This window comes from Ceratotherium simum, chromosome 8 (genome assembly GCF_057802395.1).
Source record: "Ceratotherium simum simum isolate JZ-2026a chromosome 8, ASM5780239v1, whole genome shotgun sequence".
NCBI lineage: Eukaryota > Metazoa > Chordata > Mammalia > Perissodactyla > Rhinocerotidae > Ceratotherium > Ceratotherium simum.
Window position 1 is genome coordinate 56,827,087 of NC_141907.1, and position 15,603 is coordinate 56,842,689.

General features: G+C 34.2%; 1 protein-coding gene across 1 annotated transcript; it reads left to right on the forward strand.

Moving 5' to 3' along the window:
• Window positions 1-7,927: 7,927 nt before the first annotated feature.
• On the forward strand, window positions 7,928-15,196 carry PRR27 (proline rich 27). The gene is made up of 5 exons (XM_087434668.1): window positions 7,928-7,975; window positions 9,228-9,251; window positions 9,745-9,753; window positions 12,538-13,119; window positions 15,185-15,196. Exons 1-5 carry the CDS (start codon window positions 7,928-7,930, stop codon window positions 15,194-15,196), a joined length of 675 nt encoding a protein of 224 aa, XP_087290794.1.
• Window positions 15,197-15,603: the final 407 nt, after the last annotated feature.

Consider the following 15,603-nt stretch of genomic DNA (forward strand, 5'->3'; position numbering starts at 1 on the left):
CTATATTACTTCATACCGCTAGCATGTTTGGAGAGGCCTATTAATAAGGCAGAAATATCAAGCCAAATGAAGACTGTGCAGAATATTTTCTGGATTGTTTATGCTCTTCCTGTAGTTCGTGTTGAATATGCTGGGTCTGTATTGTGGTTTCATACAAACCAGGCTGATGACTATTTAAGATGTTTTCACCCCTCTTTCTGAATTGTAGAACCACATTTCTTTTCCATGTAAAATAAAATTTCAAATGCATTATTTGGTGTGTCATCATCATTTCCATTGTTCATACTGGCCCACTAGGCTACTGATGATAATATAAAAAGTCCTTTAAGAGTTAAGTTTAAACAAGCTTGGTTACCAATGAAATAACTGAACGCTTCCTGGGCACTTCAATTTTACTTCTCATAATGGATACCCTTGAACACTAAAAATTATGTTCTCCCACCACAGCTGGGTTCACAGTGATATTCAGCCACCATTCTCCCATCTCTCTGATTTATTCATGCTCATAATTTGCCACAGCATTAATCCCAAATCTTCACCAGAGCCCTCATTCCTTCTCTCTCATTTCGCATTGTCATACTAAAGTAGGGAGTCAGACATGGAGAACATAAACCTTCCAAGGCCCCCCAGTAATGGTATCAACAAATGAAGAAACAGCAAAAGTAAATAAGTAGGTGTATGCAAGGGTTATAAGGGAAAACTCTAAGGGGGTAAACATGTCCAGAGAAGTTAGAGGGATGGGGAAAGTAGATCAGGGAGGAAGGGATCAAGATGAAGGTTATTTGAGCTTAGGAATTTGTGTTAAGCATTTGGTTGTGATGGGAAGACACTGGAGGGATTTTCACAGGGAAGTGACATTATATGATATGTGCCTTTGGTGAAAAGATTTGAAAATTGGTGACTTTTTCTTTGACTTCATAGAATACTCCAGCCCTTTAGCCCTCCCATTGTATTCCATTCTATCCAATCCCTCTTAGCCTCACTTCCTTTCTTATTCAGGCTGAACACTGAAGGGGTTTTCATAAGGAGGTAACATATGACATATATTTTGAAACGGTGAAACAGGTAGAAGCTAAGAGAATTTTGCTTTGTCTTCATAGAACACTCCATCCCTAACACTCTGATTATATTCCATTCTATCTATTCCCTATTAGCCTAACTTCCTATCTTACACAGTCCAGACTTCATCCTTGATTATTTTAAACATTATCTTGATAGTTCATATAACTTTTCTGCCCCTCTGCGCTTAGTCTTACCAGGAAAAAACCCAACCACGAACTCAATTTCTACAGCTACTCCACCCAAGCAGCTGAATTCTAATGTAAGTATGTCTTCTAAACTTTGTCAGTCACCAAAGACTACTTACCAAATAGTCTTGTTGGCATTAGAGTTAGCTGCCTTCCTCAACTCTCCTTAAGCTTCCAATTAATCTCACTAGAAAACAATTTCCCTTTTTAATTCATAGACAATACTGAGTCCATCAAGCCTAAACGCTATCCACCTCCCTAGTATGACACTTCAATAACTTGATCTAAATCTGAACATAAATTTAACTGTTTCCTTCAAGTCTGGAGGGATATGGTGATCTTCCTCTAGTTCAAAGCTAATAGTTCTTTTGAAGCTTTTTAAAATATCCTCTGTAATATATCCTTTTTAATGATGTTTATTGTGGCAAAAGTAATAATGATTACGATATCTAAAACTGATGCACAGTTATGTGCACAGTAATTTATATATTTGTCTCAATTTACCTTACAACTATTAGTAGTACTATTATATACTAATAACTATTGTCAACTTAAAAAAAAGAGGCAACTGCCAAACAAAAAGAGAGTGTTTATTTGGAGTCTTAGAATTGCAATTTGTGGAAAACAGTTTCCAGCAGCAGCCAGAAAATTGTCCCCCAAGGAGTAAAAGTCAGGAATTTTTATTAGTAAAAAGAACAATTACCTCAGTTGTTTGTTCAGAAGGATAAATTTATGTTACAGTTCATTGGCTTACTCAAGGACATGTTATTGCTACCAGAAAAATATATTTTTGTACAGTCCTTCAGAAAGTCCTTCTTTAGCAAATAACACCCTTGTGGTAAGTACACAATGTCAGGACAGTTTTATATTTTTTCAACAAGATGAAGTCCAGCGTACAAAATGGAGTCACTGTTGTCAACTCATTTCACACTATTGCATTGGACCTTGCAGACGAGGAAATTGTAGTAGAAAAGGAATAAGTTGCCCGCAGGGACACTATTCTATTTGGACCTGTTGATTAAGATTTATCTCCTGGTAATTCTTATAATTCTCTTTCTTTAGCTCCTTCTTCTAGGTATTTTGCGTGAACCCCTGTTCTTTCTCCCACACAAACATTGATGTTCCCTAGGGCTTTGATCTCAGCCACTTCTTCTCTAACTCTATACATTTTTCCTATATGCTCTTATCCACTTTAACCATTTTAATTGCCACATACAATCAGCTGATTAAAATCAGCTCCAAATTCTCTAGATTCAACTCTAAATTTTTGTTCCCCAAATTTAGACGTGTATACCCAATTAACCGCTGAATGCCTCTATATATTTGTTGGCTTCCCAAATTAAAATGTAAGCAATACGAGGGGCAATGTGTAAGCGGAGTTTCACTTGAATCTCCAGCAGTGAAAACATTATCTAGTATTCAAATGAATTCCATATATTCCATATATTTCAGACCCAATATTTTATTATAGTAAATTAAACTGGAGCATAGCATTTACCATAGCTCCTTTTGTGATCAGTAAATACTCTTCAAGGATTTGTCAAAGACTCTCAGATTCAAGTTTATCTCATTGGTATGGATGGATGGCTAAAGATTTCCTGTAACTGGAAGAGTTTTAAAAATATTGAAGTAGGAAAACACACTACAAAATATCTGGTCATGGGTTGCATATTTGTAGCAACAATACTTAGTTTGAGTACTTACTCAAATCTTTGTTGAGTATTTCTCTTACAAATCAAACACCTTGACACTTCCAAAAGCACAGCAGTCAGTAAGAGAGGAAAAGGCATTCTTTTTCCATTACTACAAAATAGCAGGATATGTTCTGGTCCGTCAATATTCTTAAATCGCCTACTGTTTGTGGAGTATGATATTGTCCATAACAGAAGAAGGTTACTCTTTTGCTTATTGTTCATGTCTATTCTTTCCAACTGTCCAACATAATCCACAGATTTCCTATCATGTTGCATCATAAAATAAGGGACTTAATAATACCTATTTTTTTAGTGCAGCAGTCTGAAATAGAGAGTTGATTAAGTTTATATGCAGCTTTTCAACTTCTTCATTCACAAAAGGTAATACCTTTGGAGCTTTAAATTCCAAAGATTTTGTTTTAATTTTGTCCCCAGATTACTTTTTATCTACTGGGTTGCATTTCTTATATTCTCTGGGGCCTACAATAGTACTCAAAAGCATTGTTTGAATGACTAAGTGAAGAAAAGAAGGAAGGAAGGAAGGAAGGAAGGAAGGAAGCAAGGAAGGAAGCAAGGAAGGAGGGAGGGAGGGAGAGAAGGAAATCATCATATCTTCAAGTTCTCTGATTCTTTCCTGGGCTGTATTCCATCTACTGATGAACCAATCAAATGTGTTCTTTTTCACCATTAGTAAACTTTTGGTTTCTAGCATTTCCATTTGATACTTTCTTATAGTTTCCATCTCTGTGCTGAAATTAGCTATGTGATCTTGCATCTTGTTTATCTTACCATTAGAATTTTCAATATGTTTATCAAAATTATTTAAATTCCCTCCTTGAGAGTTTCAACATCTGTGTAACAACTGACTCTGGTTTTGATAATCGCTCTTTTCATATTCAGACTTTTTTCTTGCCTTTCTGTATATCTTGTAATTCTTTAGTCAATGCTAGACATATGTTATAGTTCAAGAGCTAATGAGGTAAATATTTTTGTGCTTGTATATGAGCACTGTTTTTTTTCTGTGAGGCCTTTACTGTGGGGGTTTGTGTTAACTGATTCCACAGAGAGAAAATTACATACTTGGAAGAGAGGGTTCTCTCACTCTTAACAAACACTACAGCCACTATTGTGATCCCAGAGGGTATCAAACTAAATCACTTCACATCACTCTGATTATGACTTGGGCACTGCCATCCAGCACTATGTCTTATCACTATTTCTTATTTGGTATTACATATAACTAGACATATTTGGTTGTCAATAATAAATTCACAGGATGGAAAGGATTTTCAGTTTTTATATTTATTCATAGTAGGTAATTCATGCTTGTAACACTAATACAGGAAGAGACACCACATTGTTATTTAAGAAAATATTTATATTATTCCATTCTATTCCATGCTTAACATAAAATGAAATAAAGCATAAGATTCCTTCATCACACTTTCTAATTGATGCCAAAATTCAGTCAAGTAATGAATAGTCGCAAAGTGTATTTAGGAATTAAGTTTAATGTAGTTTCTAAATTTGTCTTGTACTGTCATGTTATGGGAACTTCCCTGTTTTTATGGTTCTCTGACATAAAGGAAGTAGCTTATAGCCAAATCAAATTGAAAGGCTTTTTGTCTTTCAGATTTGATGCTGATTTACTTCAAAACAAAATAAGAAACATTAAATTAAGGACTTCTTATAAATACTCCTGGAGGAAAGGGAGTGAGGCACTTTGTCGAGATCAAGACCAGGATCTACAGCCATTAGTTGCCCTCCTAGAAAGAAGGTATCTTTTTTTTTTTCTCCCGTATTAAGATGTTCCCATTTTTAAAAGATTCTGTGCTGGGTCTCAGATAAGCTTTAATAGAGTGCCTATAAATGTATGGCATATTTATATTCTCTCTTGGTTTGGAGAGGTTGGTTACACAGCATGTTGTGTAAATCTAATCCACCACACACCTGAATTCTCACTTCAAGACTACATGAGAGGAGACTTATCAAAGAAATTTTTTTTTTCTGTAGGTTCAGACTGGACTCAGGAGTTCACATAAACCCTAGATGGATGGGTTTGTTCTACTCAGTAATTCTCATGTTTTCCTGAAGAATTGAACAGTGGGGTCGAGTAAGTGCCTCTCACTCAAAAGCTATTCAAAGGAAAAATAAATAAGGAAAAGGAGAAGGAAAAATTATTATTTCAATGGGACGTGAAAGTTTTGTTCATTCTGGAGCATTCTAAAGTATAAATCACAAGTCATATATGAGTAGATAAATTGAGACAATGAGACACTGGAGAAAAGATTTTTAAATGTTAACAAATCTGGTATTTTTCCAAATCTGAAGTGATTTTATTAAGGACCTTAAAATTATAATTCTATTATCCTTTGTTAGCTGTTAATGAACAGGAATGAATAGGAATTAACACTATATTTTTATATTCTTTATGAAGAAGAAATACTTATTCATCTTTAAAAGAGCTGCTAATGTATTAGAGCTTCATTAAATCAATAGTTGTCATATTAAGACAAAAGTCAAATGTAAGTTAAAGTATGCTTATTGGATTATCTATAATATAATAATAATTTGAGCTGATTTATTTAAACTGCTTATATAGAACTTCTTTTAAAAGCACATCAAAAAAAGGTGAATGTGCATTTCCTCACATAGTTTCTTTTATCTATATTTATAGTTTTGGGCCATTATATATGATCAAATTGACAGGTTCCCAAAATAATAGTGTGGGTAAGAGAGGGATTCTTCTAAGTCCTTCAATTGCCATATAATATGATAATTATTAGACAATCTGACAATTATTATTATGGCACATTAGACAATTGCCATATAACATGTCTGTGAAAATCTGGCTCCAGTCAATTAAATCCTCCTGTTTCAGAAACCCAGATAGGGATAAAAGAAATGAATTTAGAGAGAAGATCAACTCATCAGTTAACTTTATATTGTTCATCTTTAGGACTCTACAATGAGGTACAGGCTACTTTAAAAATAATTGGACTATATCGAAGAATAAAATATTATCTTCTTGAGGTATAAATTCATGATATTTTTGTTTCACTAATTACTCATTTTTATTTCCTTTTTACAAAAATGTTAAAGTATACCAGAAAGAAATTTTGGCACTCTAAACAATTTTAGAAGGATTCATTTGATTCACTAATTTGTTCCTTATTCTATATGTTTATAAAAGAATTTAAGGCAGCTTGCAAAATAGTCAAAACAGGATTTTTTTTTAAATATATAAATATTTTGGTGAGGAAGAAATAAGACTAGGGGAAATAAGATATGAAGTAAGCATCCCCAACTGAGCTGCTGTAATGCCCTGTCGAGTTCTAATATGGGGGAAATAGTTGACTCTGAAATTCCTGATAGGCAAAGAACAAAATAAATGCAAAACCAATAAATAAACAATGTCAGTGTATCTAAGACATAAAAATATACAAATAGCTCAAGAAAAGCCTAGGTACTGGGAGCTGTCAGGAATTTCTCCAGTGCTGCTTATAGAGAAACAGAATGAGGCACAGATCTTTGTCCTGTATATCATTACAACTAAAACCAATAGTAAATCTATTAGTCTTTGTCTTAAATTTTCTCTCAATAAAAACCAGGTGTACAATACCAAAGAACATTATAGCAAAGACCATTCAATATGTGGTCAAAATCATGTTGAAGAGGTAAGCACCTGATCCAAAACACAAAATGTGTTTTGAGAATGGATGGAGTATATAACTTCCAGGGCTTCCTCCATGAATATAATTTTTCCAGCCTAGAGTTTGTTAAAAATTAGGCTGGAAAACATTCACCGTCTCATCAAAAAACTTGAAAATCCTTCATGTTATTAGAATCTACTTACCAAACTACTTACCAAAGTAATACATTCTCATTTACAAAAGATTATAGACTACAGAAGATAAAATGAAATTATGGAAATTAGTATTAAAAAAAATAAGCCATCATCTAATTAGAAATAATCCATTAAATACTTTACCTATATTTAACATTTGAATATTCATTTAGCAATAGATCATGAACCTGATATTATTATTCTTAATAAACACCTGTAATTGGGCATTTATAAATTTTTCCTATTTTGAGATACTAAATAATGCTATAATAAATGTATATATTTTTTGAGTGGATATGATTTATGTTCTTGAAGAAGAAGGAAGCCATAAACTTTAATAATCAACCAACTAGAGACTGGTTTTACATTCTCTGAAGAAAATTGAACCTAATCAAGACATACACTTGAATATACGGCTACCCCACTCATTTTCAGGGATAGAGGGAAAAATTGGTGATCAAAAACCTAAAGGTGGCAACTAGAAGGATGTGCAACTACGACATACAACTATCTACTGGGGCTTTGGGGGAAAGAAAAAAAAAAAAAAGAAAAAAAAAAAAAAAAGGAGGAGGATTGGCAATAGATGTTAGCTCAGAGCCGGTCTTCCTCAGCAAAAAGAGGAGGATTAGCATGGATGTTAGCTCAGGGCTGATCTTCCTCACAAAAAAAAAAAAAAAAAAAAAAAAACCTAAAGGTTTATTCCATAGCACATGGTGGCAAGAACTTTAGGACTGGAAATTTTTCTAAGTAGGTGATGCTAATCTCCCATGGAATCTATAAAAAGAAAATCTCCACACAGCACCTATATAATGGCTACTTTTAAGCAATTTTATTTCCTAGTAAGTCTTCCAAGACAAATTAATTGCAAAATATATCCCTAGGTAAGTAAATGAGTTGAGTTTAAAGCCAATTAATTGTTAAAAGACATCTGTCAAAAGCATAATTTTGGTTAGTGTCATTCCTGTTAAGTCATGCGTCAGTAGCTAAATAGCAGGACCAAATTTTCTGTTAGGGGTCTTCCTAGTCAGACTAATAAAGTCATGCATTTTTTTCTCTCTCTCTGGAAGAGAAATAACTAACAAATGTATGTTTTCTGAAACAACCAATTGATGATATTAATGTTCATAGGATCCCTAAAAATGAAGCTTCTACTTTGTGCCTGCATCATGTGTGTTGCTTTTGCAAAGGTGAGTAAATGGACTTTTAAAATTGCAGCGATAGTGTCACCATCAAATAATTGTAGACAGAGACTTGTGTTAACGATATGTTATGATAATGTTGATAATGATGTAGCAGAGAGACATATGAATGGGCATGAGGTTTGTTGTGCCAAACTTTTCAAAAGAAATTTTAAAAATCAAAATAATAAAGTTGTGTTATCTGAAAACAGATAACCAGCAAGGAAAAGAGGTGAGTTCAGAAATGCAGTGGGCTGGAGGAGGATAAAATTATAGGGAACCAGAATCCCATGTAGATAATCTTAACAGAGTTTATGTCTTCAAATTATAGAAAGCCGGATTGGGCTTTGGCAGTGAAGCCCCATTGCTGCAGGTACACCTTTAGAGTCACAAGAAATACTTGATGGAGTTAAAGTAAACGGACATAATGACCTTCAATGTAGTATAAATAGATGAGACTCTAATGTAAGAAATAGCTGATGGAAAATTCTTGATCCTAACCAACGAGTGTGCTAAATATCCTCTTTTGTAAAAAGAAGAAAATTATTACACCTACCTCATAGAATGGTTTTGAAGATTAAAAAGAGAATTATGTAAGGTGTTTAGCAGAGTACTTAGGATACAGTAGGAACTGAAATGCTACTTGAAATTATTAACAAAAATTATCACAATTATTATTATCACCCTGTGCAAATTTCAAGCTATTCTATCTTCTAAAATTATCTGAATTAAACTCTAATTCTTTAAATAGTAAATGATGAGCTTCTATGCTATTTTTTATTATGCTGCAGTGCATAATCTGTGGTGACTTCATAAAATATATTGAAGCTCAACTGGAGAACAAATGGACATATAGTCCTTCTGCAAGTGTAAAGAAGTGGCAAGAGACCACTTACATACACACACAGAATACAAACAAAACCTGAGAGGTGAAAGAATTAGCAAAACCAGATACGTGAATAAGAGCTGAATGATCTTTCAGGCGGTAAGATTTATGCACATGTAGAATATTACAAACCCAAATCCAAACCAAAATCCAATATCAGCCAAAGTAAAACTTTCTGAGACAATTGTCTAGATCAAAAACATATAATGATGATAATAATAATAAACGGATAATTTACACTAGCGACTCATATTTCAAAAAGAAATTAACTATACTAATAATAAGGCTGTATACATTCTTCAGTAATATGGAAATCTGGGTACAGAAATTTTCAAATAAATAACCATAATGAAAGAATTTTTTTCTTCGTTTTAGAAGCGTTTCCACTTCATTGGTGAGGTAAACTTTTTTTTTCATTTGCATATAAATGTATTTGTTTTTACCTTAAAGTGTATTTTACATTTTAAAACTCTCTGATTTCTTTACAGTGCAATTTTGTGACTGCTATTGCTCATAAAATATTAGTGCTATTAACCTATTCTTCTTTGATAGAAAAATGTTTATGGAGTATAAATATATTTGTGTTTAACATATTTACCATAAAGTCTTTATTTCTTTTCAAAAAGCAGAAGCATAAGTAAGTGCACTCCTTTTGTAGTGTAATAAAATTTTTGCTACGCCCAGGTTTCCTCCTCATGCTTCTGTAAAGTTTCAGGACAATGTACTAGGTTTACTTGAACAAACTAAGTGATGAATTCAGGAAGGCTTTGCCTATATGAAAGATTAGAGCAGGAGAAAGCACGATCTACAAACTACTAGCAGGAGCAATGTGTTCCCAAGAGGTTAGATGACTTTTGTGCAGAAAAGACCCATAAAAATTATCCCTGTGTAGGAGACCAAAGTAATCATCAGTTGATATTAGGTTTCCTTTGTAGTTCTTTGTTATTTTTGTCTCAAATTCTGATGACAGGAAAGTGCTAAGAAAATTATACTTGTACCTATTCACAACTGTGCAGTAGTTAAACCTGACAATCTCGCCAAGAAAGGCAGAGAGATAAGATCTGGATGTGCACACTTGTGACCAAATACCATTAGACATATAGTGAAGGAGTAGGAAGGTTTTGAAAATAGTTTAAAAAATGAAAACAGTATGAAATATTATTTTGAATTTCTTTGTAAGAGTCAAGATTTTACACATAAGAGTCGAGGGCTCTATGTTCACAATACAAATCATTGACATTTGTCTCTGTGAACACTCTAGGACATATATCACTTGTGCATCATGCATTATACCTTAGGAGCAAATATCCTAACTCAGTAACTAAGGAAACCAACTTTAAATTGGAAAGAAATATTACCTACAATATTAAATTTTAAGGGAGAAGCTTGACTGGCTGGGAAACATAGCAACCCAGACACAGGCAAAGAAACTTTGTTCTTTCTAGTACTTAGGGTCCCAATATCTACCACATGGACAGCACATAGTAGGCACTTGTTTTAAACTTTTTAAAATAAATCTTTGAATATCCATCAAGGAAAAGCTTAAAAATCCTAAAGCCACTGAGGAACAATCTACGTTTACTGAGAAGTTATATTGCAAAGCATTGCTTAGTCACTGGGGATTTTGTGATAAACACAAATAATAATCTAATGTAAACATCTGGTGTAAGTAAGCAACTAGTCACAGAATTGAATAAAAACATTTGGTTCCCTGTACTTGAAAGGTTATAACTATATGTGAATAAGGAATTTAATGACAGTGTAGCAACACTGGAACCAGTAAGACATTAAAATTGGTCGTTGCATATCTACTTTGTAAGGATGGATTTAGAATAACAGGACTGAGTCTACACAGTCACAGGAAAACAAGGCAAACAACTATATCACTTAAGAAAGAAAATTTCATGTTACTCAGAGAGTTTTGTCAGTTATAATTACTCGGAGTATAAGCTGGGATCTAAAGAAAGATGTTTTTCAGTGGTGTGAAATTTAAAACCAACATTGCTTTCTTTGTTGTTTTAGAAATTTCTCTCATCTAGTGAAGAGGTAAAATATATCCATATTTGTTTACACTTTAAGATACTGAAATGTATTTTACATTGTTAATTTTCTTTTTAAAATAGCATTTTCTATCTAATAATGTTAAATAATTTCAAATTATTATGTTTTTCTTTGAAAAGCTAAGGAAGTAACTTAGAAACATGTTCTCTTTTCTTGCTGTGATGGGCTCACTTAAAAATACATGTATACGTATAAGCGTATTTATATTTATACTTTCTATAATTTTTTATTCATACTGATATCCTGAGTAGTTTCACTGCCTGCTCATTAGATTAAATGCTTTAAAAGGAAATTTAATTATATAAATAAAGCTTTATATCATAGAAAAAGTATTGTTGATAAAGAAGGCAATATTTTCCAACCATTATGAAAACTGAGTCTACGGTCATAAATAGTGTCTGTTATCGACAAATTAACTTTGAATACATGTAAAGAAAATAACTCCATCGACCGGTTAGTGTTAACATAAACATATGATAAGAAATGTTAAATATAGTTTATTATATTTTAAAATGATATTTATGCTATAAACACTTTTAATTCCTTGAATTATAATTGAGCTGTGCAATGAATCAAAGAATCCAGGATCTTGATATGTAAATTAATACTTACCAATTTGCTCATAAAAACTGACGAATTTACAATAGGAAATAAAACTTCATGTATGTGAGACCAAGAAACATATTAATTTTATGTAAATTCTCACATGATTTTGTGACCTTGGAGCTCCCCAACAGTTTTACATACATGTAATAGACAAACCTAGAGCAATTGGAGGAAAATGTGGACGTCCTTCTACTGAAAGGAATCATGTGAAATTTAGGAGTAAATGCATTAGTAACATTAATAATCTTCTCATTTAAAACATGAACACCACAGGGAAAATTAAACATGAAAAGCCAGTAGTATATATGGCAAAATGATCACCATTGTAAGTCTAGTTAACATCCCTCACCACACATAGTTGTAAATTTTTTTTCTTGTGATGAAAACTTTTAAGTTCTACTCTTTTAGCAACTTTCAAACATACAATACAGTGTTATTAACCATAGTCAATTATATCTTAGTTGAAAAAAAAAGGCAGTAGTAAGTCATCCATATCCAGTCTGCTTTCATTCTTAATAACAATATGAGATGCTTGGCCTTGAAGGAGTAGAAGCTTTGATGAAGGGTGGGGAGGAGTTCAGAAGGACACCTAGAAGAAGCATAACCGAGTGAATGCTTCAGTGGAGCACTTTTGAGACCCGGAGAGCAGTGAGGGCATTAGGCTGAGCAGGGGACGCCGAGCAGAGGGCCTGGAAGCATCAATTCTACACTGTGCACTCTCTTTTATTCTATTTTTGTCCTGGCCTAGGCTGGCAAATTGTGCAGTTTATAACACTCCGATTTGCCTCAACACAAAATATTTCCCCTTAAATTGGGGTTTATTGAATTTTCTTAAGAAATTATTAGTTCCTATTTCAAAAATTATGGAAGCACATTAGCCTTAAGAAAGAGACTGAATCGAAATTCTTAAAAAAATAGTTTTCATTCATCATATATCATCACAGTCATAACATGTTATATACATAGAATAGAAGACATGAACAATCAACTTTAATTAACTTATTTGCTTCTCCTTTAGGATTACAATGGCAATCGTTACCCACTTAACCCATCTCTGAATATTCCTTATCCCACACCAGACAATGATTTCACTCCTCCTTACTATCCTCCAGGGAATGATTTCCCCAATTACCCTGGGAATCCTGACCCTCGTACAGGGGTACCCCCATATCCCTGGATTCTCACTGTTCCTGGAGCCCCCCTCTACCACATTCCTAGTTTTCCCCTACCTATTTGGTTGGCCCCTCCTTCTTCTTCTGGTTGGAGGGCTTCCCCCTTTGTCCCTCCCTCAAGTAGACCTGTAGGACCTTTTGGCCCACCTAATGCAGCTGTGCCTGCTGCAGGAGAACCTGATGTAACCAAGCCTCCTGTAGCCACACCTCCTGACCCAGAGCTTGTTGCAGTTGAACCTGCTGTAATTGAGCCTGATGAAACTGAGCCTGCTGCAGCCACACCTGCTGCAGCCATACCTCCTGCAGCCTCACCTGCTGCAGCCATACCTCCTGCAGCCACATCTGCTGCAGCGTCACCTGCTGCAGCCTCACCTGCTGCATTGGGGCCTGCTGCCCCAGAAACTCAGCCTTCTCCTTTTCTTGACCAGGTGGGTTACCTAGATCTTACTTCTGTAATGAACAAGATTTGTAGGAGAGGGAAAGAAACACAATCTCTCTACAAGCAAACGTATATCAGCTTAAACATTTTGAACAGCTTTGTTAAGATACAGTTGACATACTACTGAAATTGACTACACATACTGAAAGTGTACACTTTGATAAGTTTTGACATATGTATACACCCATGAAACAAATTACCAGGATAATAAATATATCCACCACAGCCAGTTTCCTCCTGTTCCTTCCTAATCCCACTCTCCCATTTTTCCTATCCCTGATCTATTTTCTGTCACTACAGATTGGTTTGCATTTTCTAGAATTTTATGTAAGTGGAATTTTGAGTTTGGCTTCTTTCACTCAGCACAATTATTTTGAGATTTATCCATGCAACTATGTATATCAATAGATCTGTCTAAATTTTTTTGCAGAGTAGTATTTCATTATATGGATATATCACAATTTTTCTGCCCATTCATCTATTGATGAACATTTTAATTTCCAAAATGGATGACATTTATTTTTTTATTCATTGCATACTGTACTGGCTTAAACCTCCAGTTCAATGTTAAATAAAAGTTATTAGATGGACATCCATGCTTTGTTTCTGATATTAAGGGAGAGCATTGTTTTTCAAATATACATATTATATACACATACATGCATTATGAGCTTTATTCTAGGATGCCATTAGGTCACTATGCTTTAAGCTTTATTAAGCGGGAACAGAAAAACATTTTTATCTAAGGCTAATTGTTTCCATCACAGAGATCAAACCATTCTGAGTGCTCCGTCATATGCGCTGTGAATTCTGAGGTTTTTCTACTCTGGCTTGTGGGATCAAAAACTGTTCCCTGCCCTGTGTGAACACCAGATATAGTTCCATTTTGTCCTTTTAAGTGGTTGTTTACCTGGCTTCAGGTAGTATCTTTATACAAATAATCTATATTCAGTTGAAAATATGAGGGTAACCTCCTTAGATCCTTGTATCTACTTTGTCCCCCTCTTCCTCTCAGGTGCTTTGCCCTGTGAATTTCAGCCACCTTGTTCCTGGACTCCCAGCTCCATCTCCCTTCACTAAGGCCTGGAAACTCTCCAGGCAGGAAGCTAGGATAGTCATATGGTTCATCCCATTTCCTTCTTGTCTTTTAGGGATAACTGTCTGTTACAGCCTAATGTTCAGATCCTCAGAAACTGTTGCTTCTCATATTGCTGGTACTCTTTGAAAATATGTTTCAGGCGAGAAGATAAATCCAGTTTCTGTTATTCATCTTGAACTAAAATACAGTTCTCTGAACTTTTTAAAAATAACAATTTTTTGAAAAAATATTTAAGAAGCACTTAGTCCCTAACTTTTAGTATATGTAGCCCAAGCAAGTGGCTATTTTATAAAGAGAAAGTGGGATTCCAAACCACATGGAAGATACTCTGAACCCTGGACACAGGCTGAAAAAAAAACGAGAGCTTATAACTACCGGTGAATAATTTCTGCGGTACATTGCCACTAATCGATACTCCTAGTAGTTGTTTTCTAGAAGAAGGTACGAACTTTTCTTCTTGTTCCCTTGTTCCTGATGTGGATCAAGATCAAGTTAAAAGTTGTTTAGAACTGCTCCAGAGAAGTATAAAGAGCTAGTCCCATTCTACAACGCTGCACATATTAACACGTTCATTCAGTAGGTTTCTTTGACACAAAGCACTATCCATCTACTAGTGTATACCTGTAGTTCATGGCTCACATGGGGATAGAAGGGAAATGTTAGAAAGTGTGGATAAAAAGAAATAAGATTTATAAGAAGGGGTACACTGATAAATACCTGGGACTTTGTCATGTAGTCAAAGGAATTTATTAAGGATCTTCGTTGAGAGTAAGTGATTTGACCTGTTCTGTTTCCAAAACTAAATCTGGTGGCAATCTAGAGTATTCTAAACATGCGTTATGAAGAGATCACCAGGACACAACTTCTTAGAGACTAAAAATTATTCAGAAAAGATAGGCCCAATACTATGAAATGAAGTACATTTTATCATTGTGTAAGATCTCTTTTTTTTTAGGTAACAGAATGAAATTTTCCAGAGAGGAGAGTACCATGCATTTGTTTCTGTAAGTCATATAGGATAATGAAATTTAAAAATCACACATTAAATAGACTAAATCTCATCATCTGAAACTACCTTTGAATATATTTTTTCTACATGAAAACAAGAAAGTGGGATGTAGGGAGGTACTGGTGGTCTGTGGCCCAGAACCTCTGAAATTATGAATTCATGTCCTGTGTAAGGAACTCAGGTAACGTTTGGACAACTAGATAGTTCTTCCTTAAATTGATCCAAATTGATTATTACTTGAATATTCTAAAATAATAGTGGTCAATCTAGGGAAGAAACTTCCATATGGGGAAGGGGGTTGAATTATAGATGAGAGGAACCATTGTTAAAGTTCTCACAGATCATTCTGTATGTTATCCATTCAG